General features: G+C 37.9%; 3 protein-coding genes across 4 annotated transcripts; 2 read left to right on the top strand and 1 right to left on the bottom strand.

Annotated features, from left to right (window-relative positions):
• Positions 1-2480: 2480 nt before the first annotated feature.
• Positions 2481-11042, top strand: LOC136253144 (NF-kappa-B inhibitor epsilon-like). 2 transcript variants are annotated; one of them, XM_066045770.1, is made up of 9 exons: positions 2481-3242; positions 5636-6460; positions 8078-8159; positions 8273-8381; positions 9645-9846; positions 9897-9985; positions 10132-10243; positions 10583-10719; positions 10774-11042. In XM_066045770.1, the coding sequence occupies exons 1-9, from the start codon at positions 2651-2653 to the stop codon at positions 10807-10809; spliced, it is 2184 nt and encodes a 727-aa protein (XP_065901842.1). In that variant the 5' UTR covers positions 2481-2650; the 3' UTR covers positions 10810-11042. The 2 variants fall into 2 exon arrangements, with proteins under 2 accessions (XP_065901842.1, XP_065901847.1); XM_066045775.1 differs by lacking the exon at positions 2481-3242 and adding an exon at positions 5155-5241.
• A 1796-nt stretch (positions 11043-12838) lies between these two features.
• LOC136253127 (histone-lysine N-methyltransferase PRDM9-like) lies at positions 12839-21594 on the bottom strand. The gene is made up of 8 exons (XM_066045747.1): positions 21225-21594; positions 20832-20951; positions 16451-16536; positions 15028-15299; positions 14764-14870; positions 14263-14543; positions 13971-14214; positions 12839-13924 (listed from the first exon to the last, which is right to left on the bottom strand). The coding sequence occupies exons 1-8, from the start codon at positions 21316-21318 to the stop codon at positions 13002-13004; spliced, it is 2127 nt and encodes a 708-aa protein (XP_065901819.1). The 5' UTR covers positions 21319-21594; the 3' UTR covers positions 12839-13001.
• On the top strand, positions 21380-25089 carry LOC136253134 (G-protein coupled receptor 157-like). Its single transcript, XM_066045760.1, has 3 exons — positions 21380-22238; positions 23988-24182; positions 24752-25089. The coding sequence occupies exons 1-3, from the start codon at positions 21630-21632 to the stop codon at positions 24971-24973; spliced, it is 1026 nt and encodes a 341-aa protein (XP_065901832.1). The 5' UTR covers positions 21380-21629; the 3' UTR covers positions 24974-25089.
• The last annotated feature ends 483 nt before the right edge of the window (positions 25090-25572 follow it).

The following is a 25572-nucleotide window of genomic DNA, read 5'->3' as shown; positions in this document are numbered from 1 at the left end:
CTGCAGTCTGGAATAGAAGGTGTTTACAAGTTAGTTTTTAGTCTAGTGTAATAAGACCACCTCATTATAGTGACCGGTAGATCCCAAACACAGCACTTTGTTACGGTCCCACAATATTGCTCTGTACATAAACTGACCTGGAACACCTCACTGTAGACATGCAAATGCTAATGTACTCTTTTACCGATAAGGGCCTTGTGGGATTAGTATTCAACTACAGAGTCAGTAAGTTAGCAGAAAGTCTGTCAATACTTCTGAGTACTTCCTACATCCTTGAACGCTCTGGTTAAGGCATGTTATTCAAGATATGCTGTACTGTTATTGCAGTAAATTACATATACCACTGTAGATATGGGATATTTGTAAAAGGTTGTCACTATGGCTCAATTTATTGGTTTTTGTGTAGTTTTTCTTATCAGTAGGTTTCACAGTTTGTTGGACACTTGCTGGTGAAATTAAACAAGTTATATTAAGATGTGTATTTGAAATTATAAGAGGACGTATTTTCATACTTAGGTGTCGTCATACCATAGATAATAGGGATTCGCACTGGTGACGTCACACAGATAATCCTCGTTAAGGCTACGACTTGTCTTGATTACGGGTCCAATTTCAGATATTATTATACGGCCTTATAACCTTCAATCTTTGTGGAGTTAGGTAATGCTGAAACAAGTACCTTAAATGGCTTGCCTTAGCAATAGCACCATAAAAAATATTGGTACAACAATAAAACTAGCTGTGTAGCACCATGACGTGATAACAACTCACACCATGTAATATAACTGCCAAAATCACTCGAAAAAAGTGTAGACTTAGCGGGATACAGCCACTGGACCAGTAATGACAATTGCCCCATATGACTATCAGTTCTGTTTCATATCACTGAGGTGTACATATAGTCTTCTTAATGTATTCATTAGCTTAGGCCATAAAATGCTTTTCAATTTGTTGATAATCTGTAGTATGTGGCACTGTACAGAATTCTCTGCACTAGACGTTAATGTGAGACCTGCCCCCGGCAACCAGGTATTTATGTGGGACCAGTCATAATTCAAGGTACGGTACTCCTCAAATGTAACGTTGTCAGGTGAGGGTACGAGCAATTAAAAAAAGTTGCTAATTAAAGGGCATACGTGGCACCTGTTTTGCTTGTGATATTCATTTAGTTTCATATGGGTGAATGCTCGTAAGCAAAATGGGTGCCACACCCTTTAATTAATGAGCTTTTTGATCGCTCACACTTTTGCAAGGTGACGTTGCATTTGAGCAGTACCGTAACATTGTATTTGCTTTACATACGTAGTGAGCAATTACATATTGGTGTGAATAGTATGTGTTGTAGTTCCTTAACATCTCATTGTTTACTGTTGCTATTAATACTAGAAGCCTTATACCAGAGGAATGATTTAACTACTTGTTTATTCCTTATTTGGTCACACTATTAGATAATCTACTGTGTAGAACCAAAAACATATGAATTGTATTGAGGCTTTGTTTAACAGGAACCTGAGAAGGTTGCAAAATTGTTTGTACAGTAAAGCTTCTTACCATATGTGGCCATTACCAGCAAAACAGATCGACTATTTCCCATGAATCTTGATAGGCATATTGGAACTGGTTTGTCTGTGTGAACTATGTGTTGGGCAGTTATCTGATAGGGCTGCTTCCATACCTTAAGTGGTGCTTATATGTATTGTGTCTTAAATTTAGGTAGTGGGGTGCTTTGTGGGACAAGTGCCTTTAATTAAGTAGCTGTGTTTAGTGAGGCTTGGAGGTTTAAAGGGAGATACTTTGTATATTATGAACTTTTATGTTCATTTGGCACCTGAGCTTTTATTTTCTTTTGACACACAAGCCGGATTCTAAATGAAACACTAGGACTTTAATTTGAGTAGGGCTTCTGATTTGGAATGTTACTAGTTCTGCTTCGTACATTTGATGTACTTTTGTGTGGTGGCTTCAGTATGGTTAACACACAAATGGAAGACCAGGCTGTTTCGTTTCTATGAAAATAGTAGTTGTCCATATATAGTATTTAGGAGACCCTAGCACTTTGATAATCAGGACACTTGTCCCTCACTAATAAGGGCACTACGATTGCAATACATATATATATAACAGATATAGTATACAATGACTATACAGTGTGGTTATGTTACAGGTCCCAAGAGTATTCATTGGAGGAGAGAGTGTTGGAGGATGTGATGAAACTCTGTCTTTACATGATAAAGGAAAATTGGTTCCTCGATTGAAAGAACTTGGAGCAATTAAGCTTTAAGCATCTATTCCAAATAGAAGTTTTAATGTTCTGTATTGTTATACCTTATAAATGTGTTTTTATTATAATTCAAACAATGAATAGAAAGGTTGTGTGGCCATTTAATGAAGGTCAATTTTAGTAAAACACGTGCGTTAAGTGTCGACCATCGTCAGATTTGACACAAAACATTCGGATAGTCGTAAATAAATTGTACGGGTAATCGTGTACACGTGATAGGGAATTTCCCTGCTAATTCCCCAGGGTTTCGCTATAGTCGATAAGGGAAAGGCCACTGTGAGCGGCTTGGACTAAGGCGCGCCTCGGGAACAAGCCTCACCTAGGGGGAATTATCCCCGCTTTGATTTTGTTTAAGAGACGCGTCAAAAAATGGAGCGCTCCCCACGCGAAGTTGAAATGGAAGTAATTGAAGATGGCGAAAATATCGCATCGAATATTGAAGTACTTAGTGAGCCTCCTGCTGAACGTATGGATGGATCTGAAGACACAGGACAGAATTTAGAGTCTCATCGGCCTCATCCGACGCCCAGGCGAGGAAAGGCGCTACATTCCGATACGGCAAGGTCTGGAAAGAAACAACGCACTCGTGGGCTACAATTTCACCTAACTACACCAGAGAATATGAACTTGGATTACAGGAATGCCGGCACTAGTAGTATCACTAATATAACCAGGCCAGCTCACAAAGACTCTTCAGATAAAGGGGGTCGGGCGCGCGTGTCACACACAACTGCTAACCATACTGAACTTGGACAAAAGGCCACTGAGGCTCGGCAAGCCTTCCATGCCAGAATATTCCCACAATTCTCCACTGTACCGAAACTCACGACTTCACCTAGTAACATGTACGATGACGTGGAATCTGATCATGTCACTAGAGGAAAATCAAAACGAGGTCACAGTAGTCCCTCACTACATAAGATGGCACGCAAAGAACAGCTACTTGAGACAACCATGACTGGTACGTGCCATGTGTTTATTTAGTGTTTGCTGAGTTGTATGCATAATTAGTCCCATGCAAACAATTTCATTGTATCCAGGCACACGCGTGTGTGCATGCATATATGGTGTGTGTCTACTAGTATGTGTGTGTATGTATGTATGTAGTGATATGTATGTGCATTGGAATGCGTGTCACACACACGCACACATCAATACGTGTATATTTATGTATACTTGTGTATATGTGCAAACATGTGTGTGTGTGTGTGGGCTGGTCTAGCTATATGGTTTTAATGGTGATTTCAAATATTCCCTCTATTGTCACGAAAGTGTTGGGTAATTTTTTTTGTTAAAATTATAATTCACACAAGCAGTTATTGATGATCCCTCCAATAAGAAACTTCCCTACATGTAGTGAGCACTTGCATAGTACCATTTTCACCTTTGGGGGACACACAACCATTTTTGGTAAGGCTAGCCACTGTTTTATTTGAGTCTGTGTCTTGGAGATCTGGTGATATCAGAACTTGTAGCTCATTGGAGCCTAAGTAGCAATAACAGTGTACAGTCGATTTCCAGTTGGTTTTCCACATACATCCTAATGCAAAAATATCTAATAACCAATGAAATTTCACGCTGTCTGCCCCAGTAGCGGGCGGACTAGTTAAAACTGAAGGCCACTGATCTCATTGGCTACAAGCACTAACCTTTGTTTCCCTGGTCAACCAACCAAGTCGACTGTAGTCACCTTTTCAAGTGCATGCATGAGTGTGTGTACAGCCATGAATAATGTGCAGTGTTTGTATTGAAATTCTAAATGGAAAGTGCAGCTATGTGATGGATTCTAAGAACTTGACTTTTATTTACGTGGAATTGGAGATGTGGCATATTTTGGTTGAGGGACTTTCCCTTCTTTTGTTTGTTTGGTCTTCAGATAGCAGATAAAATTTAAAAGGGTGTTTTTGTTTTGATAATCTTTGTACCATTGGTTAGTTGCACAAGTTTTTAATTTCTTTTTTCAGTTTCACTGTGACGTCACAAATATTGTATAGAGAAGTAGAGTTTTGAGGAAAGTTTGTTTCCGTGGTGATCATTGTGCAGCCACAAGTCTCAGTTACATCATTTACAAACATTCCAGTGGTAATGTAACACCTCAGGCGTTTGTTAACAATAAACCCCATGTACTATTGTGCAATACTGAAACAGGATAAGCAGTTTCTCTTTTTTTTTTCTTAATTATTCCACACTTTATGGAAGTCCCAAAATATAATGCACAGTTTTATGAAAGGAAGAAACAAAAAAGATCACCCAACGTGGGGCTTGACGATCCTGAGATTAAGAGTCTCATGCTCTACTGACTGAGCTAGCCAGACACTTATAAATAGGATGTTGGCTGTTTCCATAGTTGTCTGACTGCTGATTTACTAAAGCAACACTCAACGTGGTACTCAAACCCACGAGCCTGAGATAAGATTCTAGTGCTCTTGCCAACTGAGCTATCCAGGTATCCATTGATGATTTTACAAACTGTTGTTTATGAGCCTGTCTACCTTGTCTTAAGTGTATCCACTTATAAATTCACTAGAGACAACACAGAAGTTGTTCAAAACATTTAGCACAATAGTCCATTGTTTTCCCGTGCCATTGTTTGCAGCAGCAGAGCTTCATTTCAGTTAATACACACTTAGTCTGCAACATCTGTGGCTGCTTAGCAGCCTTATTAAAGCTTTGAAGCCATGCATTGGGATTGGATTAGAAAAGGGGTGTTTCTGTTACTAAGGCAACCACTGTAGTTGCTTCATTTTTGCTGAATGTTTGTTAGTAAGGTTATCATTTCCTAATATGGGTATGCCATGTGTGCAGTTAATGAGAATGACATCAGAGCTGCCTTGGGATAAAAACAAGTGTATTATCACTGCCAACCATAATTTTGGTGTCACTGTTTTGTGGGGTCAGCAGTTTTTTGATGTGGCCATATTTGTAGGAAGTGTGGATGGATACTGTAGTGTTTAGCATCTGTTAGTGTGTACATGCATGTGTGCGTGCGTGCGTGTGTGTGTATTTACAATGGTTGTGGCTACGTTTATTTTGAGCATCGCTATGCCCATTAATGCAGTCTGCAATCCTTTGGTAGTGTAATTTCTTACATCTACTGCATTGAGTGATATTTGCTGTGTTCGTCATGATCGCATACTGATTTGAGTAGTTTTTGTAAAGTCAGAAACACGAAGTTCTAAATATAAAGACCAGGAAGTGCTACATCAAGCTTGGTAGTTTCTTGTATAAGGTTACAACATAACGTTAATGGTAGCTTATGATAACAGCAGCTGGTACAAGAAACACTTTTATGGCTGCTGTTGTTGTGTTGGATGTGAGTAGAGTTGTTATGTTTGCTGTTGTTCTACACTTTAGACAAGGGACCTATTAGGACATCAGTGATCGTGGCAGCATCGAACAGTCCCAAACAAGAAATCATTGAAGTACTAGATAGTCAAGAAGGTCCGTCTACAACATCAACAACGTTACCGCAACTTTTAGCTCGATCAGGCCCTTCACCTGCAGCCACTGCTGTTGCTGCTGCTATAGTAACCAAACAGTTGAACCAACCACAGCCTCTAAGAGCTGGTGAGGTTGAGCAACAATCAAATCCTGCAGCAAAGAACTCGGAACAGATTATACAACTTGATAAACAAAGCTGGGAACAGCTACCGCCATTGTACAAGTACATGATCCAAATGAGAGTCATTGAAGAACAGCAACAATTGCAGCTTGCTGCACGGCAGATGCAAGGCCAGCAGCCACTCCCCCCTAATCTGTTGCAGGGATTAGCTCTACAGAGTCAAATGTTGAACATGTTTCAGGCACAACTGGCCAATCAAAACTTTCTGCAACAAATGGGTGGAGGGAAAATCCCTCTTATTACCACAACTGCTCCAGTCGCTGGGACTTTACCTGTATTTCCTGCAATCGCCACCACGGCAACTACTAGTGGACCAATGAGCCAACAGGAAGCGACTGTTGTAACCACTGCTAGTGTTTCCATGGCAACAACAAGTAGTTTATCACAACCCAGATTATCGACACCTGTTGTCAATAGCAACCAATCACATGATCACGGTCAACAACACAAGGCAGAGGATAAAGAAAGCAGTAATAAAATGAGAGACACAACTAGTTACCGTAGTAACGAAGTTCCAGATAGTCCTGTGGCAACTCCAACAGATGAAGGAAGCAAAGGTATGTCTGTGACTGTGTTTGTGTGTGCATGTCTATATGTATATTTATCTGTTTGTACGTGTGTACACATGTTAGTTGATTTGCCAATTTTCACTGGTTATAGAAAGGTCAATAGCACATGTGAACTTGGATTTTGCATATACATGGCCCATAGGGGGAATTCCAAGAAACTTTTTTTTTTTGTCAAGACTTTCCTTTGTCAGTGCTTCAACCATGAAGACAAATTAAACTAACCACAAGTTAGCTGTTTATTACACCTGTGTACATGTGACAAGTACAAAGTGGTTATTGCGCAACACTACACAGACACCTGTGTAATCCATAAGCTGCCAGATGTGCATACTCTACAATGATTTGACAGCAATTCTCATTTGCCATGTACTGTACTGTCACTACTATATGAATATGCTCCAATGGTCATTGCATATTGCAACGTTGCTGCTTTTAAATTGCTGACAGTGTATCTGTACAAGTGTATTGATTTGCTGATGGTGCTGTGTGAAGCATGTTACATGTGTAGGGATACTATCCAGGGATAAGGACACACTGGCTTCAAAGTTGTCACTTTTATTTGAAAATCGGTTTAACACCTCCACACTGAGATGTGTCAGTAATATTTAACCAAGTATAGCTACATAATTATACATGTTTTGTCCTAATTTGGAAGCCTATGACACAACTTTACTTATGAGCGGGCTGTCTGATTGTTGTCAATAGATAATCTTATTCTCCCAAAACAGAATCACACTAACATACTCTTACTGATTATAACAATTAGCCAGGGATAAAGTCACCATATTATCACTGGGGCTGGGAATGGTCCTGCCCAGTAAACAAACAACTGTAGGTAATCTTTTTTGAAAAGAAGACAATATACTTGATAATTGTGGTCCAATGATTATATTGATCACCATATAAGGTGAAATTATTAGTAATTAGAATCTAGTAATGCATATATCCTGCCCAAAAATTTGGTGATTATAGAGATTGATGAGATGTGACGATGTCTCTAACAACCACCTTCATACGTGCATGTGTTTCAAACTACTTGATACAAAGGAACAGAATTATAATGGTTTTGTTATGGTACAGGTAATAGATATATGGGATATCACTAATATTATACTAACACTTTTTGTCACCTGATATCCTCTCCTGTAATTACTGTTTATTTGATTGCATAATAAGAAAGTTAGCCTGCTGTACTAGCGATGATGTTTCATAGATGATCTTGTTGGTGAACTCCAACAGAATTAAAGAAACAAAAAGTCAAGCTCGTATGGTGTGGGCTATTGACAAGAATGAGTACTATTTGCTGACATGCTAAAAACTGTTTACACTTATCATCTTGCAATCAACAGTGTCATGCAGTTTGCCAGCAGGGGTATCTCCCTACTCAGTTATGGTATATTGTGTAATATAACATGCTGAGTAGTGGGCCTGTTTAATCCTGCCCAGCCAGGGGAAACCCACAAAGATAGCTGATATGCACTATCACTTTGCACACAAAGAATAGGGGAAAGTATCAGCAAATGTGTTCTCTTATAAGCTAATGTGTCTGTTATTGATGTACAATACAGTAGTTGTGGTGTTTATCCTGTATGGCTATTCTACTAGGTGATAGGTCTGGTCCTCACGATGTGTTGCTGAGAGTGAGTGAGGCTCATTTGGGGACACTACAAGATGAAGATGGCGATACGTGAGTGGTATAGTGTGTATGCATGTGTGTTTGTGTGTAGAGAATATTATTGTCTTGTAGTGTGCGTTATTTGTGCATGCTTAATTCTCCCTCATTTGACCCCCATCCCACAGACCACTACATCTTGCTGTGATTCAGGAGAATTTCAAGTTAGTACAGTATTTAGTGAAGTTGATCACAAGTGTGTATATGAGCCTGGATATTGCCAATAATTTAAGACAAGTAAGAAGTGTGATGTGATATTACATACTTCTGTGTCTGTCTGTCTGTCTGTGTGAGTGAGTGAGTGTGTGAGTGTGAGATGAACTACCATATAAGGAAAAACTTTTAATATGTGAAACTTTCCTGGTAAGAGGGCAAGCAAATGGTTCAGCTTTTGCAGTAAATATCGAAGGCCCTTAGTAATTTGCGTAATCAAGACTCATCTCATGACAGTTATGATGCGTACATGCACTTAATGATCAATTAGTACAGTGGGCATGGTCACATGTAAGCATTCACATGGTAATGGACATGACTCCATCCATACCCTCACACTGCTGCAAAACAAATTACTGATAAATGGGTGTGGCTCCACGTATGGCTACAAACACTGTCACACAATCTCAAAAATAAGGGTGGCTCCTGCAAGAAGCTGGGCTGCTGTAGACGTAGTCACTATGATCAACTGGCTACAGAGTGAAACTATGTTGTTTTAGACAATGGCATGTCAAGAATGCTTTGATATTTGCAAAATATGCAGGGTTTTTATTCTAGAAACAGGTGGAACCTAGTAAAACACCTAGCCATAAACTTCTACAAACAAATTGCATACCTTGTGGGTTCATAAACAAAATTCCAGTCACCACAGGCCATTGTCTAAATTACTAAGACATGCACATTGCTAGGATTCTTCAGTGGATAAACACCCCTCAGGAATGATGTAATAATCACCTCAGCTCCAAGTAGGTGATTATTACCTTACCTCAGCTCCGCTCCACCTCGGTGATTATTACATCATTCCTTCAGGTTGTTTATCCACTGAAGACTCCTAGCAATGCATGTCTTACCTATACATGTACTCTTGGGTATAGTGGCCAGTACCAAACGTAGCTATCATGACAAATAAGACATCCTCTTTATAGAGGCCGAGGTTTCACTATAATAATTCTATTTCAAATGTTTTGGTGTTACCAGGAGGTATACACCTTCAGTGCTTATAAACTCCTGGTGTTACATACACGTGTACACAACTATTCAGTGTGAGGTACTGTGTTAATTCTATGAAAAGAACTACAATTCAAGATGTTTGTATTTTCAGAGAATGGGGCTTGTCTATGATAATAGGTAATTTCATGGTATTCTTGTAGCCTATGAATTTTATTGGAAACTCCCAAACCTTTTAGCATGTTGAAACTTGAGTGTGATAGACAGAAGCCTCACACATTGTGTGTTATTGCAATAAATTTGAGGAAAAGAAATGAAAATAAATTATCTCATTCACAGACACCACTCCACTTGGCAGTGATCACTCATCAACCACATATGGTCTCCTTACTGGTACAGTCTGGTGCTAATGTCAACTTCCCTGATCGGCATGGTAGTAGCTCAGTACACTTGGCCGCACAGAGGAGAGATCTGAAGTGCCTTCAAGCCCTCGCTATGGCAACCAACCCATTGCCGGACTTTAACCTCAGAAACTTTGATGGTAAGTATATTGTTAGCATTTGAATGTGTACATGGGACTTTCCCTTACAGGTCTCACACCTGTACACATAGCAACCAAAGAGGCATGTATCGATGTATTGAGGTTTCTGTTCCAAATGGGAGCAAACAAAAATGCTCTGGTAAGTAGCAGTATTATATGGCTAAACTGTTAACAGTTGGATATGGTGTTTTGCATTTGTTTGTGGGGTGTAAAGTCTGCTCATTTGTGCCTAAATATTAATGTCACTTGTTAGTAATGATCATTAATGGTCATTTCTATTACTAGGATGCTACCAGTGGACGTACGGCTCTACACTATGCTGTAGAGTTAGAAAATTTCATGTTAGTGAACTATTTGATGGAGGCTGGAGTTGATGCTAATGCTACGACATTTGCAGGTAGGTGTGTAACATAGTTATGCATCTATAATGTGGAAATAAAAAGTGAAAAATATTATGTAAATGAATTCTAAGACTGAAAACATACAAATTTTACTTGCAGTGTGAGAATGCACCCCTGAAACACTGCATGTATAAATCCACAGAACCAGATTTAAGGTACTCTAATAAGGCAATCACTTTTCAGTCCATGATTCTAATATGGCAATCACATATGAAATTCTAATTTACGTACTACTTTGGCAATAAGTTTGGAAATAGTTGCAATTCACAGAAAAGAATTTTTTTTTAGCACAAAAGACTTGATGATATTAGCACACTTCTATGGGTTTTTTACAGGTAATACTCCACTACACATAGCCTCAGGGAGGAAGATGAAAGACATTGTTGCAGTGTTGATGGCATATGGAGCCAACCCTGGCATCGCTAATTATGAAGGGGACCTCCCCTCAGGACTACCTCCTCCGTCATTGGTGGTGAGATAAATACGAGTATTTATATTTAGTATTTCACATGTATTTCATCCTTAGATGGCCAGAATGAAGAAATACAAGAAAGACAATTGACCACTACACACACACATACAATCTTATCCCAACAATACTGTTATACTACTGCAATGACCATTGTGCACTTGTTATGTACGTTATATAGAATTTATTTGATTTGATTTTTATATTGTATAATAGCCAATGACACTATTGTACAGTACTTAGTGTGTATATCATGTCTTGTGTAGTTGAACATGTACAATACATACATTATATACTCATTTGGTGAGTCTTTACTAACAGTATAAGCACACTTATGTAGTGATAATTGGATGCATATGTTTCAAATTATTTTAACATCATACAGTCTGGTAGTGCTGTATATTAGGGATCATGGAGGTTTGGGTTTCTCTGGCCAAAAATATCCCAAAAACCAGTTCCACAATACCATCTTGACACATTGACAGTAGCCCAAAAGTGCCTTCAGTACAACCCTAAATGCTTCCATTGTTTTTTTTTTTAACTTACTATATAAAAGCTTGATTTTTTTTCAATCCCACTTCACTGCCTATTGGCATACTGAAGTACATACAATGCACACATCATGGACTTGCCTTGGTCCTTATTTAATTTGTGTACTGTTTCTTTTTACTGACAGCACAAGGTGTTGATTCACAGCAGTGCAATGGATCCCTTCTTTTGATGCAGTATACATGAGTTTACCAGTCATGATCATATATTTGTAAAATAAGGAAACAAACAGAATTTTAAATTCAGTTGAGGTCGCCTACACCTGCAGATACAATTCTTAATAAGGGTATAGACTAAAACTAGGGATTAACAGGGGTGGCTCAAGGGGTTAATTCTGAGGTTTCCAGAAACCAGCCAAGTGTATTCAAGCAGTTTATAAGGCACATGATGTTCAGATCAAGATACTCTAATAGAGCATACCTTATACCATTCTAAAGATTAAGAAGTCACCCTTATTCTGTTTAGCCCTTTGTCATTTTCTTTTTTGACTTTGTTTTGTTTTTGTATCATGTTGTTTTTGCTCTTGTAATACCATGTGTTTGATATCTCTGCTTTTGTAATGTGTCGTTTTAATTTCATGTATGTATTTGTTTGTGGGGAGTATGTTTACAGGTGTGTCCTTTTGTACAACCCAGTCTTTTGATAATAATAATAAACAATGAGCTCGAGCAGTTAATCACTCTAATAAATCAGTCACAGTAGAGCAGTGTAGCAAGTTATGTAAGGATTTTAATTATATCAGTGATGTTAATATGTGACCCAGCCTGACAAAATCAGTCTTATAGCCCGTCAAATTTTGACTATAATAAAAGTTTAGAGTTGTTATAGCTTTTTCAGGAAAGAAGATACGCAATGTATTTTCAGGCTATAAGATTGATTTTTGTCAGACCGGGTCACATATATATATAGTTAGTGGTGGTGCAGCTATTCTCAGCAGGCAGTTGCTTTTTTTTTTCTTTTGTCTTCATCAAAGTCTAGTTAGTATGCTCCTGATCGGAAATCAGTCACTGGAGCTACTTATGATTAAATTACCCCTAGTATAATCTGCAGCTACACATGTAGGCAACCTCCCTTGTTTCCCTATTATTGTCTTTTCTATACAATCTCTAATTAAACTTAAAATTCCTAATAATATTTAATTTTTTCCTTATACTTGGAGCAAAGCATGCCACCACTTCATACAGTAAAATAATGCTACCTTCAAGAAGTTTTTACAGTAAAATTTCTCTAATCCGACACCTCTGCAATCTATATAGGTTAGACATTATTTTGCATATACCTATAAAAGTTTTTTTTGCGTAATAGTACCTCAACATCCTCACTAATCCAACACAATCATATGTTTGTTAAATGATTTAGTAGAATGTAATATACACACCAGCTAGGATTTCTGACTATACGTGTTGTATGACTGCTCTATTTTCTGACAGCAATATGCATATCATTTCTATCATGCTATGATGCTTGCATGCTTCAGCTTTTGCTATCCCAGCCATTACAACTAATGATCAATTACAAGTGTCTATTCCAGAGACTATTACCACTTGTATTATCACCAATATTAGTACTTAATTCCAGTATAATATTAATGTTTCTCAGCATAACATGACATCATACAACTGTTGGTATAGCACAGTACAACTATTGTTACATGTACCATTATATTCCTCAGTAATACACATGTAGTACACAACTGAGGTAACACTGTAACACAATGTGGTTGACATGTCAGTGAATTAATTGTCTGTAGTGTGAATTCTTAAATGATGTTGTAGATTACTTCTGTCTGAGAATGCTTTACTACAATATTGGCATTGGTAGGGTTTCTTTCCTGTATGAGTTCTTAAATGTGTTTGTAGATGACCAGATTGTGTAAATGCTTTGCTACAATACTGACATTGGTAGGGTTTCTCTCCTGTATGAGTTCTTAAATGTGCTTGTAGAGTATTAGAATGTGTAAATGCTTTACTACAATACTGACATTGGTAGGGTTTCTCTCCTGTATGAGTTCTTAAATGTGTTTGTAGATGACCAGAGTTTGTAAATGCTTTACTACAATACTGACATTGGTAGGGTTTCTCTCCTGTATGAGTTCTTAAATGTGCTTGTAGATTACCAGATTTTGTAAATGCTTTGCTACAATACTGACATTGGTAGGGTTTCTCTCCTGTATGAGTTCTTAAATGTGCTTGTAGAGTATTAGAATGTGTAAATGCTTTACTACAATACTGACATTGGTAGGGTTTCTCTCCTGTATGAGTTCTTAAATGTGCTTGTAGATTACCAGATTGTGTAAATGCTTTACTACAATACTGACATTGGTAAGGCTTCTCTCCTGTATGAGTTCTAAAATGTGTTTGTAGATTACCAGATTGTGTAAATGCTTTACTACAATACTGACATTGGTATTGTTTCCTTTCATTACATCCTTTAACTGGCTTCATCACTTTCGCTTTACTTAAAGTTGAGGAATCATTTTGTTCATGTGTCCTGATATGATGCTGAAGGTTGATCAGTGTAGTGAACACTTCTCCACATTTTCCACACTTGAACACTTGTGGATTAGCATCATGACATGATGGACTATGCTTCAAGTGAATATCAAAGTTTCTCTTATCCATAAACTCAGTTTGACAATGAGCACAAATGTAGCAAGGAGCTAAGTGGAATAATTTTATTCCAAGTTACAGCACATTGTAACTTACCATCATTAAGTGAGTAATCCACAGATAATCCCATTTCCTTAGCATACTCCTCACCATACCACACTAACAATTCACTGTTGGGTGTGATGTGTTTAATGGCACGATAGTAGATATCACCATGGTATTGGAATGATAACAAGTTTTGTTCAGCCTCATTTCTAGCACAATTGACAAATCTCAACCAATTAGAATGCTCCTCATTCTTGCCATCAATGAAGTATGGATCACAACTATTCTTTTTTATCTGAAAACATCAGAATACATTATTTTTCATACATTGTAACACACTCACCTCCCAGAAGTAACTTGTATCAGTGTCACAAGTGACATCTTCTTTCTTCACCACTTCTCCCTTATAGGGACCAATCCTAGTTCCTTTGGGTATAAACTCTTTGGTAAACACTCCCTTGCCAGCATTCTTAATGGAAGACATCTTCAGTGTAACTTGTAGTGGTACTGGTAGACTGGTAAAGGATTTGGAGTCTTGGTCCCACCCTCGGGATTCATCCAGTGGTAACAGAGGACCATGTACCGGACATTCATCACGATATAAAGTATCACAATCATCACAAACTGTAACAAGTGATGAACGAAAGATATGCAATATTGTTTTTAAAAAAACAACATTTTTTACATGAAGTATGTCTCAACACAAACATGCATATTTGAAACTGGGAAAGAAGAAATTATGCTATCCTAAAATTTGGAACTACTTGGCAAGAAAGTGTATGTGCCCATAATCCCACATATACAGTGATAATGGTAGTATCACTAGTGTGTGTACTACACTCACATATGTAATCGTCATCATCTGATATAACTGGTTCCTCATAATGAGTAGTTCCCTTCTTGGCTAATCTTTTTGATTTTCTACGTTTACCATATTTCATCTTGATCATACTAAATTAACAACAGTTAAGTTTACATGTGCACTACTCTACTATCACTCACAATTGTACATTATAGCACATGCATGCACGCACGCACGCACGCACGCACGCACGCATGCACGCACGCACGCACGCATGCACACACACACACAATAGCACATAAATACCTTTTATCCACAGTGAAGCCTTTAAAATCTTCATCATCACTCTCAAAATATTTAGCTACTTCATCAGGTAGTGTTACCTTGTGTACTGGTACTGATCGGTCCTTGCCAGTGAAGCCATAAAAGTTCTCCGTTGCTGGCTCATCATGAAAAACTTGAGGAAGATCCTTAACATCGACTGGTGTGGTAGTCTTGTTATTATTGGATGATAGCCTACGTCTTTTTGTTGAACGTTGCTTCTCAACTGTTTCCATTGCACACTGAAATCTCTTGTCCTGTGTGGTAAAATGAGCTATCTAACAGTCACATGTGTTGGCAGGCCACTTCTCTATAACAACCAGTGTATAGAATTACCTGTGTAAGGCAGCCACCTATGATTAGGGATCATAGCAAAAAAAAATTGTAGTGTAACAAGGAAGGTCAACTACACCTATTAGTGGACATTCAATCCCTAATCCTCACACGACTGAATTAGGGTTTGAATGTCCACTAGTATATCTGCAAATGTAGGTAATTTCACTATTTATTTTTTGCTATGATTCCTTTAGTGAACTTAATAAGTTTTCCTCACACTTGTTTGTATACTTAACATTATTATGACTGGTGAATCCGTGAGTACCACATCAAAAAAAGACTAAATGGAACTGAATGGCAATGGACTTAATCTTGACTATTATCAATTTACACTTCTCAGAAGGTATTAGTAAGTCAGTCAGTCATCAGTCAGAGTAGAAAATTCCACTAAATAAACTGAAAAAATTAAATTATGTGGCAACTTATTGGAAGCATTTCAGGTCATACTAAAGACTTGTTTATACCTAGCTAATACTACTGAGTCACCAGGATATATTGTGAGGCTGGCTTCTGGCCAATATTTTTTTTGTGAAAAAATGCTATAGTTGCTACAGAAAAAATACACCTCAAATGTTACTAACACAAAACAGAGACATATGTAGTTAATCTATAGCAATCACTTTCGAAAACAAAATTAATTTTCAAGTATGAAGGACACATAACTTCATATAATAAAGGAAACACTGGTCTTCTGTGAAATGACAGTTTCAAATCAATAGGCAATGTCAAGTCATATTCCCAACTTCTGCTGCTTCGTGTTTTCTTTATTGCGTATCTGTGTTGCAGTCATGTGACCTTTTGTATAATGATTGATCACTTGCTGAGTCTATTTGGTATTTGCTGTGGGGTGAAGCACAATAGAGATATAGCCAATCAAAATAGTGGATGCAGAGTATTAGTGTGGAAGAGCTACTTTCCTTAGGCAGCTTACCTAGCAGCAAAGAATTAGAGCAATGTTTAGTATGATTTTGTCAGGAAATTCATGGTGGTAACATGGTGTTGACCAACAGATAGTGCATCCAAACAGTCAAACATATTGTAAATTAAAAATTGCCAGAAAGAATTCACTTACCAGTCGCTTGTTTATTTCTTCCATTGACACCTTCTCATTTGGATCAATCAAATCAGGAACATTGTCAGCACTCTTAACACTGTGACCTACACAATAACACTTAGTACTGTTTAGTGCCCACATTTAAATATTAATGGTAGCAGTGACTATTCTATTAGAGTATTGTGACAACAGTGTATTCTTTTACAAGGCTGGATCCCTAAAATATTGTGCACGTTACAATGCAACCTCCATGCATGTTTACTGTAACATGAGTGTTCCATCTATGTGAGGTGCATGTACCATGCATGCAATGAAAATGTTCCAGTGACACATATTGTACCATGCATAGTAGAGCTGAGCGATACTGCCATTTTAGTATCATGATCGATACTAAAGCCACTATTCACGATACTGAATAGTTCACGATACTTACAAATATGTCAATCATAGCTGGTGCCACATAGTGTATTCCTCAGTATTCCTGCAGGAAGTCTTTAAAACATCAAACTAGCCATCCTTGTTTTCAGTAACAGTTATTATAACACATGCTGAAGTAATTTTATGGTGTTCACACACCTCTCTGCAGGGGTAACCAGGTTATGGCTTACAAGGACTCTTGAGCCTAGCACAGCATAACAAATGGATTTTTAATGACAATAATGTACAGGCATGGTATCACGATAGTTAATAACAAAATATCGTGATATCAATACTTCCAAAATATCACGATATATTGCTAAAACGGTAGTATTGCTCAGCCCTAATGCATAGAACATGCATGTTGGCATGGTGCATGTAGAATCCCACAATGAAAACTGACACTTGGTTGTTGAGTTATAAATACAAAATGAAACTTTATATAATAGTGAGGAATAGTTTGGTAAGTCAAAGTTGTATGCGTTTGACTGTTCTACATATCGTAGAGTCTGGTTGTTAGGCGCATACGCCTAATAAAAGTTTGCAAAAAAATATTGTGATTAACATTTAGTTGTTAAGTGCATGCGTCTATTAAATAAACCTTGTCATGATTATTATGGATTCACTCTCTTGGCGTGATGTGAATTGCAGTCATTACATGTACCAATATTTTGAGTCCAGTTTTTGTACACTGAATCCTTCATGTGGAGCATACTACAGAACTGCTTCACTAGGTAAGTATAGTTTGGCTTTGTACTTCATGAAATTTTGCGCTATACACTATTAGCAAACCTCTCAAATATTTCTTCTCTTGTATATCATGTTGGAGCTTTGTGTTCGGCCACATGTACCCATGAGTAAGTATGAGAAACAGGACAGGTAATATGAGCCTAATATATATGTGTTCTTAACAACCAGACTCTACAGTACTGTGGTACTATTAGATATAGCAGTAACCATGTAATGACAAAGATGATGCATGTTACATGTATGCCAGATACATGTGCAAATACTACCAGCTGGGCAGGGTTTAGAAAAGGATGGGAGGTATAGGTATAATATAAGTAGGAGTTTCTGAGTGCATTGTCTTATTAAAACAGTGTAAACAGTTTATTACCCTCAAGTAACTTGTGTTATATTAGTTATAGTACTGCCGAGAGTGCTGTATGAAAATATTATAAAGAGCAATAGATAAATAATAACATGAGGTGAAGCTGAGTGTTATATTTGATCTTGAGATCACCTATTTTTGAGTGTTTTTCATATAGCATGAACAAGGCAATGCTATAAATGATTTAAGAACATCAACTGTGATTTCGATGTAAGCAAAATGTGCATGAATTTAATAGAGCTTATCTGTTTGACGTCACACTAAATATTTTCCATATAATTACAGGTTATCTTCGTGAATGCATGAAGCAAGAGCGAGTTACAAGCCGAAGAACGCTACTGAAAATAAGAAAGCCGTGGTGCATTTGTTATGTTATTCGTTGCTTAGTAATATCGCTTCGCAGCTGGAAGAAATAGGGCCATTAAACTCCAGCTGCTCGCTGGCTTGTACCGCTGAATTAACCCAGTCCCCTTTATTCCCACTCTTCAATTGGCTACTACTATAATAAGTAACTCACTCGGTGTAGCGATTCCCCCAAGTCTTTCTTTAATTGTGCAAAATCGCAAAAAGTTTCATTTTCTCGCATGGGTCCCATTGATTTTTGCCTCAAAATCATGGTGTCTAGTAACCGTTACTAACTTAAAATGACGTAAAAAGACATAAACGGATAAGCTCTATAGTAGAGTTTCCAATGTAAAAATTTGACTTCTTCAAAATAATTTGCTAACTGCTGTTACATGTTGGACTAACGCTCACTTGAATACAGCTGCAGAGGCAATAAATTCCATTGCCTTCCTGGGGGTAGAAATCAATCGAAATAGCTGTAAAATCCGACATTACAAGCTGTAACTCTCACAAACCTTGATCCTTTATCGCAAGACTGGAGTTCAACCTTCCTCTGTGAGTAAACTTTCACCTAAAAGCATTGGTAGCTTGATTGGTGAGGTAAGTAACTAGGTTTCCTGTCGCTGCATCATTTGAGCACGATTTTGGCGGGGCAGATTTTGGGCTCCAAAAACGGGTTTTTGTCTACGGACACCAAACAATTGATAGCCTAAACTTCCTCACACCACAGTAGTAATCATCCATCGACAAAGAAGTCACATACGAGGTTTGGTTAAGTTATGACATCTCTAACCATCTGGGTGAGCGTGATATACTGAGGGCAAAATTTGCCGGTTATCACACCTTCACTACATAACTTGCCGGTAACTTTTTAATTCAGAAGGTTGCTATCGATGTTCAGCGTGGCAATGCTGCTTCTGTGATGGCAACAATTCCTTCATCACAGGATTGGGCAGAGTTTGCCTCTCTGCTCACTGTTTGAATGTGAAAATCTTATCTTGTATTATTGATATAAATTACCAATTATTGATATAAATTACCAATTACTAATTTTAAAAAAACAAAAAAAAAAAACTTGTCTACTCAACAATTTAAAAATAGATAACTCGGTGTAAAAAAACTGTATTATCCAAAGTTTTCGTCACTGCAATTCAGCTACAAACGTACTTGGCCTAGGTAATCAGGCCGGCTCATGTGACTAGACTTGGGTGTGGTCAGTAATGATACACTGCCTACATTTATTTGCTTATTATTACTGGACAGGCAATATTTGTTTTGAGGCATGGTTGTCATAGCACTGCATAAGACATCAAGTGTTGTAGTGGCAGAAATCACACGAGCTTAATTGTATTTATTTTACGGTTCCTGACAAAGATAACCTCACTTCTACAGGGGCGGATCCAGGAGGGGGGGTTCAAAGGGTTCCATGGAACCCCCCTTTTGAAAGAGCCTCTCTTACTCGAGATACTCTAATAGAGCAGTCAAATCGAGATACTCTAATAGAGCAGTCACAGTAGTCTTTTGAGGAGCAGTGTAGGAAGCTTTGCATCTAGTTATAAATAAGAAAATATAGTTGGTGAGGGCATCTATGGTGAGGACTTTTTTTTTGGTCTTCAACTTACAGCTACTAAGGCTGAAGTTGCAATTCCAAAGTGGAACCCCCTTTTTAAGTCTGGATCCGCCCCTTAGGGATCATACAGTTGTTTTACGTCAAGATTTCTATTTTTAAGCAGTTGAGTAGGTAAGTTATGTAGTCAAGTTATGTAGTCAAGGTGTGATTTCTGGCTAATTTTACCCTATATCATGCTCACCCAGATGGTTAGAGATGTCACAACTTAACCAAACCTCGTATGTGACTTCTTTGTCGATGGATGATTACTACTGTGGTGTGAGGAAGTTTGGACTATCAATCGTTTGGTGTCTGTAGACAAAAATCCGTTTTTGGAGCCCAAAATCGTGCTCAAATGATGCAGCGACAGGAAACCTACCTCACCAATCAAACTACCAATACTTCTGGATGATGGTTTACTTACAGAGGAAGGTTGAATTCCAGTATTACGATAAAGAATCAAATCTTCTGAGAGTTACAGCTCATAATGTCGGATTTTGCAGATATTTCGATCGATTTCTATGCTAAGAAGGCAACGGAATTTATTGCCACTGCAGCTGTATTCAAGTGAGAGTTAGTCCAACATGTAACAGCAGTTAGCAAATTATATTGAAGAAGTCGAATTTTTACATTGGAAACCCTATCTATAGAAATAGTCTTTCTGAATAACAATTGGACACTCTGAAGATCCTTTGGATTATTGTTTAAAATCACCTTTTTGCTCACATACAGTTCTATAACTACTGCTGTGGTTATTCGACTATTCTCTGTAGTGCAAGCGATGACTGTTTTATTAGAGTATGTATGAAATTTTTGAGGATGGGATAGCAGTGGAGTGTATGTTACAAGCTGCGAACAACATATCATTACATCATATCCCTTCACTTCACTACAGATAGTAGGGAGACATCACTAACTTCTAGTCCTCCTAGAGTCACAACCTGGTGTCCATTCCTTATCATCATCATCATCACTATCTTCTCTAGTGACCTTCTGTCTCTTAGGCTTCTTCTTCCTTCTACTCTTCACAATAAACCCTGATAAAATGACAATATGTACAACGTAAATTAAACGAGTCCTTGGGCACATACGACCACAGTTACGGCTCTAATAAAGTGCATAGCTCGGTGTATAACTATTTGAAAACACTCTATTAGAACGTTCAAGAAGCTTTCCACATTACTACACCCGTCAGACCTTATATATTCGGGATTAAGCTTTTCTCTTTGTCTAGGGCGGGGAGAATGTTTTTTGTTGTTGTCGAGGTTGTTGTTGTAGTTGTTTTGCCGGGTTTTGCACACACTACTCACCAAGACTACGCAAAAACTCGTTGTTCCGTTTAATGTTTTGCAGTCTTTTCCGCTCATATTCACACAATCCTTCTTCGTCTTCGTCACTGTCCATTTTAGAAAAATTGGTTGCTCAACTACTTGGCGCCCGCGCCTACAAATACCGCCCTAATTGTGGCGCCTACTTTGCTATAGCTCACGTGACTTGACCCTAACAATTCAGCAATAGTATCTTGCTTTCTTCGTGTGAAAAGTAGTGAAGTGCATTATCCTCCAGCCTGGAATGTGATCTCAATGTTAAGGCAATTTGAAGTACGGCTTAAGCACGGTGCGCTTAAGATAGAGTAGAATTAATAATAAGCGCCCTGAAGAAGGAAGCTGCTGCGTAAACAAAAGTTGTTTCATTTTCTGCTTGATACACTCATCATGTTGTACGAAGACCACGACAGTGAATACTTCTGGATCCAGTTGGTGTCCGTGGTTATATGCATATTATCGATACTGGGATCACTGGCTATTATTGTAACCTACGTGTTGGTGAAGGATATTCGTAGTAAAGCACGTGAGCTACTAGTACACATATCACTGATGGATATCATGTACTCCACTGCTAACTTGGTTGGGTTGGCTCTACCTTATCATAAAGTGTTCAATCAACACAATACCAGCAATGTATACAGTCATTTGTGTAAGGCACAAGCATTCATTGCAGTATATGGTACTATAGGATCAGTATTGTGGACACTGGGACTGGCTGTGTACTTGTATTATAGGATAGTATCGCGTATATCAGTGAGGCTAGTGAGAATGCTATATGTCGTGTGCTACACACTCCCCCTGTATGTGTCAGTTTGGTTACTAATGGAGGATTGGTTGGGCTACCCTCATAATGTATTACAAGGGGCTGGATGGTGTTCAGTAAAAGATGAGATTAATATCCTGGTACTATTAATGACTTATGACATTTGGATGTGGTTGGGTATACTAACACTAGTACCATTGTATCTGGTTATACATGTTCATGTCAAATATGAGGTGAGGACGTGGTGTATATTTTGTTGTATGCGTATTTTCCTGTGCTGTATGCCATGGTTAAATGTATTTTTTACAAAGATTGATATGGGTCTGTTCTGAACTTCACTAAAGGAGCCTTCACACAGCATTAACAGAATTGTGTTATATGGTAAACTACAGTAGCTTGGTATCTAATGAGGTGGTCTTATCAGGGGCAGTGGAGCAGGTCAAAGAGTGAGGGGGCCAGGTCAGCTGTAAGGTGAAGACCCAAAAAAAAGGTTACTGCCTGCTGACAATAGATGCTCTCCACCGATTATATCATTTACAACTACGCATACGTAGCTAAGTAGCTTGCTACACTGCTTCTCTGAATACTGTGACTGCTCTATTAGAGTATCCAGATCCTGACTGTTCTATTAGAGTATCTCGATCTTTTCTTGCAAACAGTGTCCCATAAAGTGTGGGGGGCCATGACCCTCCTAACCTCCCCCCATCTCCACCATTTATGGGTCTTAGTAATGAGGTCATGAAGTACACCTTAGCTATGTTTGGGACCTGGCCACTATAATGAGGTGGTCTTATTAATGTCATAAACTAGTAACAGTGATACTATTAATATAACTATTATGTAATGTAGACTTTGTGCTATACTGTATCACGTGCTTGTATTCTAATTAGTGCATGGCTTTGTTTTAGTGTGAACATATGCAGTTGAAGTAATCTGTCTCCTTCGCGTGCAGATCGATCGTCCATTACTGAATCACTTCGAAACCCTTGGGTTGTACTTAGAACTATCTACCACAATTAATGAGGTCATGAAGTACACCTTAGCTATGTTTGGGACCTACTTGACATGGCCACTATAATGAGGTGGTCTTATTAATGAGGTCATGAAGTACACCTTAGCTATGTTTGGGACCTACTTTACATGGCCACTGTATTGAGGTGGTCTTATCAGTGAAGTCATGAAATATGTTTGGGACTTACCATATAGCCTAAATTTTTCGAGGTTGAACAATGTTGCTAAAAATGAATTTTTTGCAGATTTGCAAACATCCCAAAATGTATTAGACTCTATGGAGCTCTAGGATAAAATTTTCACTGGTAACCCCCAAAACCGTGAAATCAGTGAAAATTCCCCCCTCAAAATATTTATGGTCACTATAATTAGGTAGTCTTAGTAATGGGGTCATGAAGAACACCTATGTTGACATGGTTAACGTTACTATAGTGCCAGTCCTGACTAGTTTAGACACGTCCTTGAGCATGATTTTATTTAAGAGTAGTGCTGAGCGATAGTAAAAATTTTGCTATCACAATAGTTACTCATTAAATATCGTGATAGTGAATACTATCCCGATAGTTTATGAAACACTTTGCTCTTAAAGTCTTAGTTGTATAGCTATGATTTGTAGTCATATAGTGCATGCACAGGACATTTTTTAATTAACTGTGTGGGTGGACGATGAATATGGACTTTTGGTAAAGTTTTATAGGCCACTCCTTTGTAAGAAAGCTGGTAATACCAACTGTAAAACAGTATAGAAGGGTTGTTAATACCATTTTAATGCAGATCTGAGCTTATCATAACTAACACGATAGTGATATCCCTACTATCGCGATAACGATAGTGATTTATTATCGCGATATATCACACTATCGATACTATTGCTCAGCCCTATTTAAGAGGTAGTTTTATTATAGAGGTGGTCACTAAGTGAGGTTCCACCATATTGATTACATGTTTACGTACATATAATGTTTTTGCAGTTGAAGGATGGTCCACACTACCCTACCATGTTGTCTAACAACTTGTCAATGATAGCAAAAGCAGAACGCAAGTTGTTACTCATTCCATTGTTGTTTATATTCCTACGTATATGGGATGTCATTGATAACATGTTATTTATGTACAATCATGTTGATGATGTAGAGGAGAAATATTTGTGGCTGAAAATGTTAACGGTAAATGAATTTTAAATAATATTGTGTAGATCTTTAGCACCTTATTTATCATTCGTCTATACCAAAACCAACTAAGCTGTAGTGTGTGAGTCCCTCCTCTGAGTGAAAAGTGGAATCAAAGGTGGTAGACAATTTCAAAGCTTTTCACCCTGGCTTTTTGGGAGGAAAGGGGGACACTGCACAACTTGGTTGGTTTGGTACAGAATCACTTCTTAGTTACAATACAGTATCTGACTCTTGTTTTCTTTCCTACAGGAATAGCAAAGTGGTTACACAATTTTAGAATATCTCTTGTTTGCATGTTTGATTTTTGCATTAGTATGACTTTGTAGCTGTTACTCCATTTTACAAAATGTTTATGCTATACTATCCACGCACCAATTTAACTCGGTCCCATCAGTGTATTGTCCTATAGATGTGGAAAGCACTGTCTTTTTAATGAATCACTAATGCATGTTCTTTATTCTGTGAATGTGAAAATCTTTTGCTACACTGGTGTCTTTCTTGGCTGCTTAACACGCTATGTCTATTGAGAGCATGTTTTAATTGTATGTTTTCTAATCGTATAGGCAATTGGTGACAGTGGTCAGGGATTCTTTAACTTTGTCATCTTTTTCTTATTTCAACCGAGACTTAGAACACTGATTATACGATGTTGTCATTGGCCGTGTAAGAGACACAACACTGATGATGACATGGAATACAGCGAGAGTGGAGATGATGAACCAGCACCATCTACTGGTGATAGTACTCCATTACATTTTAACCAACACACACCACGTAAACACTGACTGTATAGACTTCTATTGGCTAGCTTGACTGGTAAAATATTTTTATTCATTTTTTTATCCAACTTGGAGTGTAATTTTTATTACTTACCTGCAGCTATATGATTGTATTACATGAATGTGTGTGTATTTACCCTGTACTCCCTTCTTGTGGTAGGGATTGAAGAGTGTGGGACATTGTTATATACGACTTTGTGTATATGTATAGAAAGGAAAATTGATTTATGCAAATAAATGAAATGTTGGTAAACCATGTGAGATGGACTAGTGCCATCCTCAGTTACTTCTATACAAGTGTTCAACAGGGTCAGCTATAGACATATCTCTTGAATATCAACACATGAGTAGTACAGTAGTGCTAGCATACATAATGGCTGTCATGCATGTGATCCCTGTATACCTAGCTGGTTCAATAGATGTGTATTTGACATTTTCACTTCATAACGTTTTTGGCCAACTAGCTAGCTATATATGCCTTTTGATAGAAATAGCTATGTAAGCTAATTAAGGTGTTCTCTGGATTCCTAAAATTTATTCTACATTTGTTAACTGAAATTTTCTGTTGAATTGTGTGGAACTTTATGGGTGTGTCTTAGAAACTG

This window comes from Dysidea avara, chromosome 1 (genome assembly GCF_963678975.1).
Source record: "Dysidea avara chromosome 1, odDysAvar1.4, whole genome shotgun sequence".
Classification (NCBI taxonomy): domain Eukaryota; kingdom Metazoa; phylum Porifera; class Demospongiae; order Dictyoceratida; family Dysideidae; genus Dysidea; species Dysidea avara.
The sequence above is the reverse complement of the archived record's forward strand: the minus strand, read 5'-3'. Positions and strand labels throughout refer to the sequence as shown.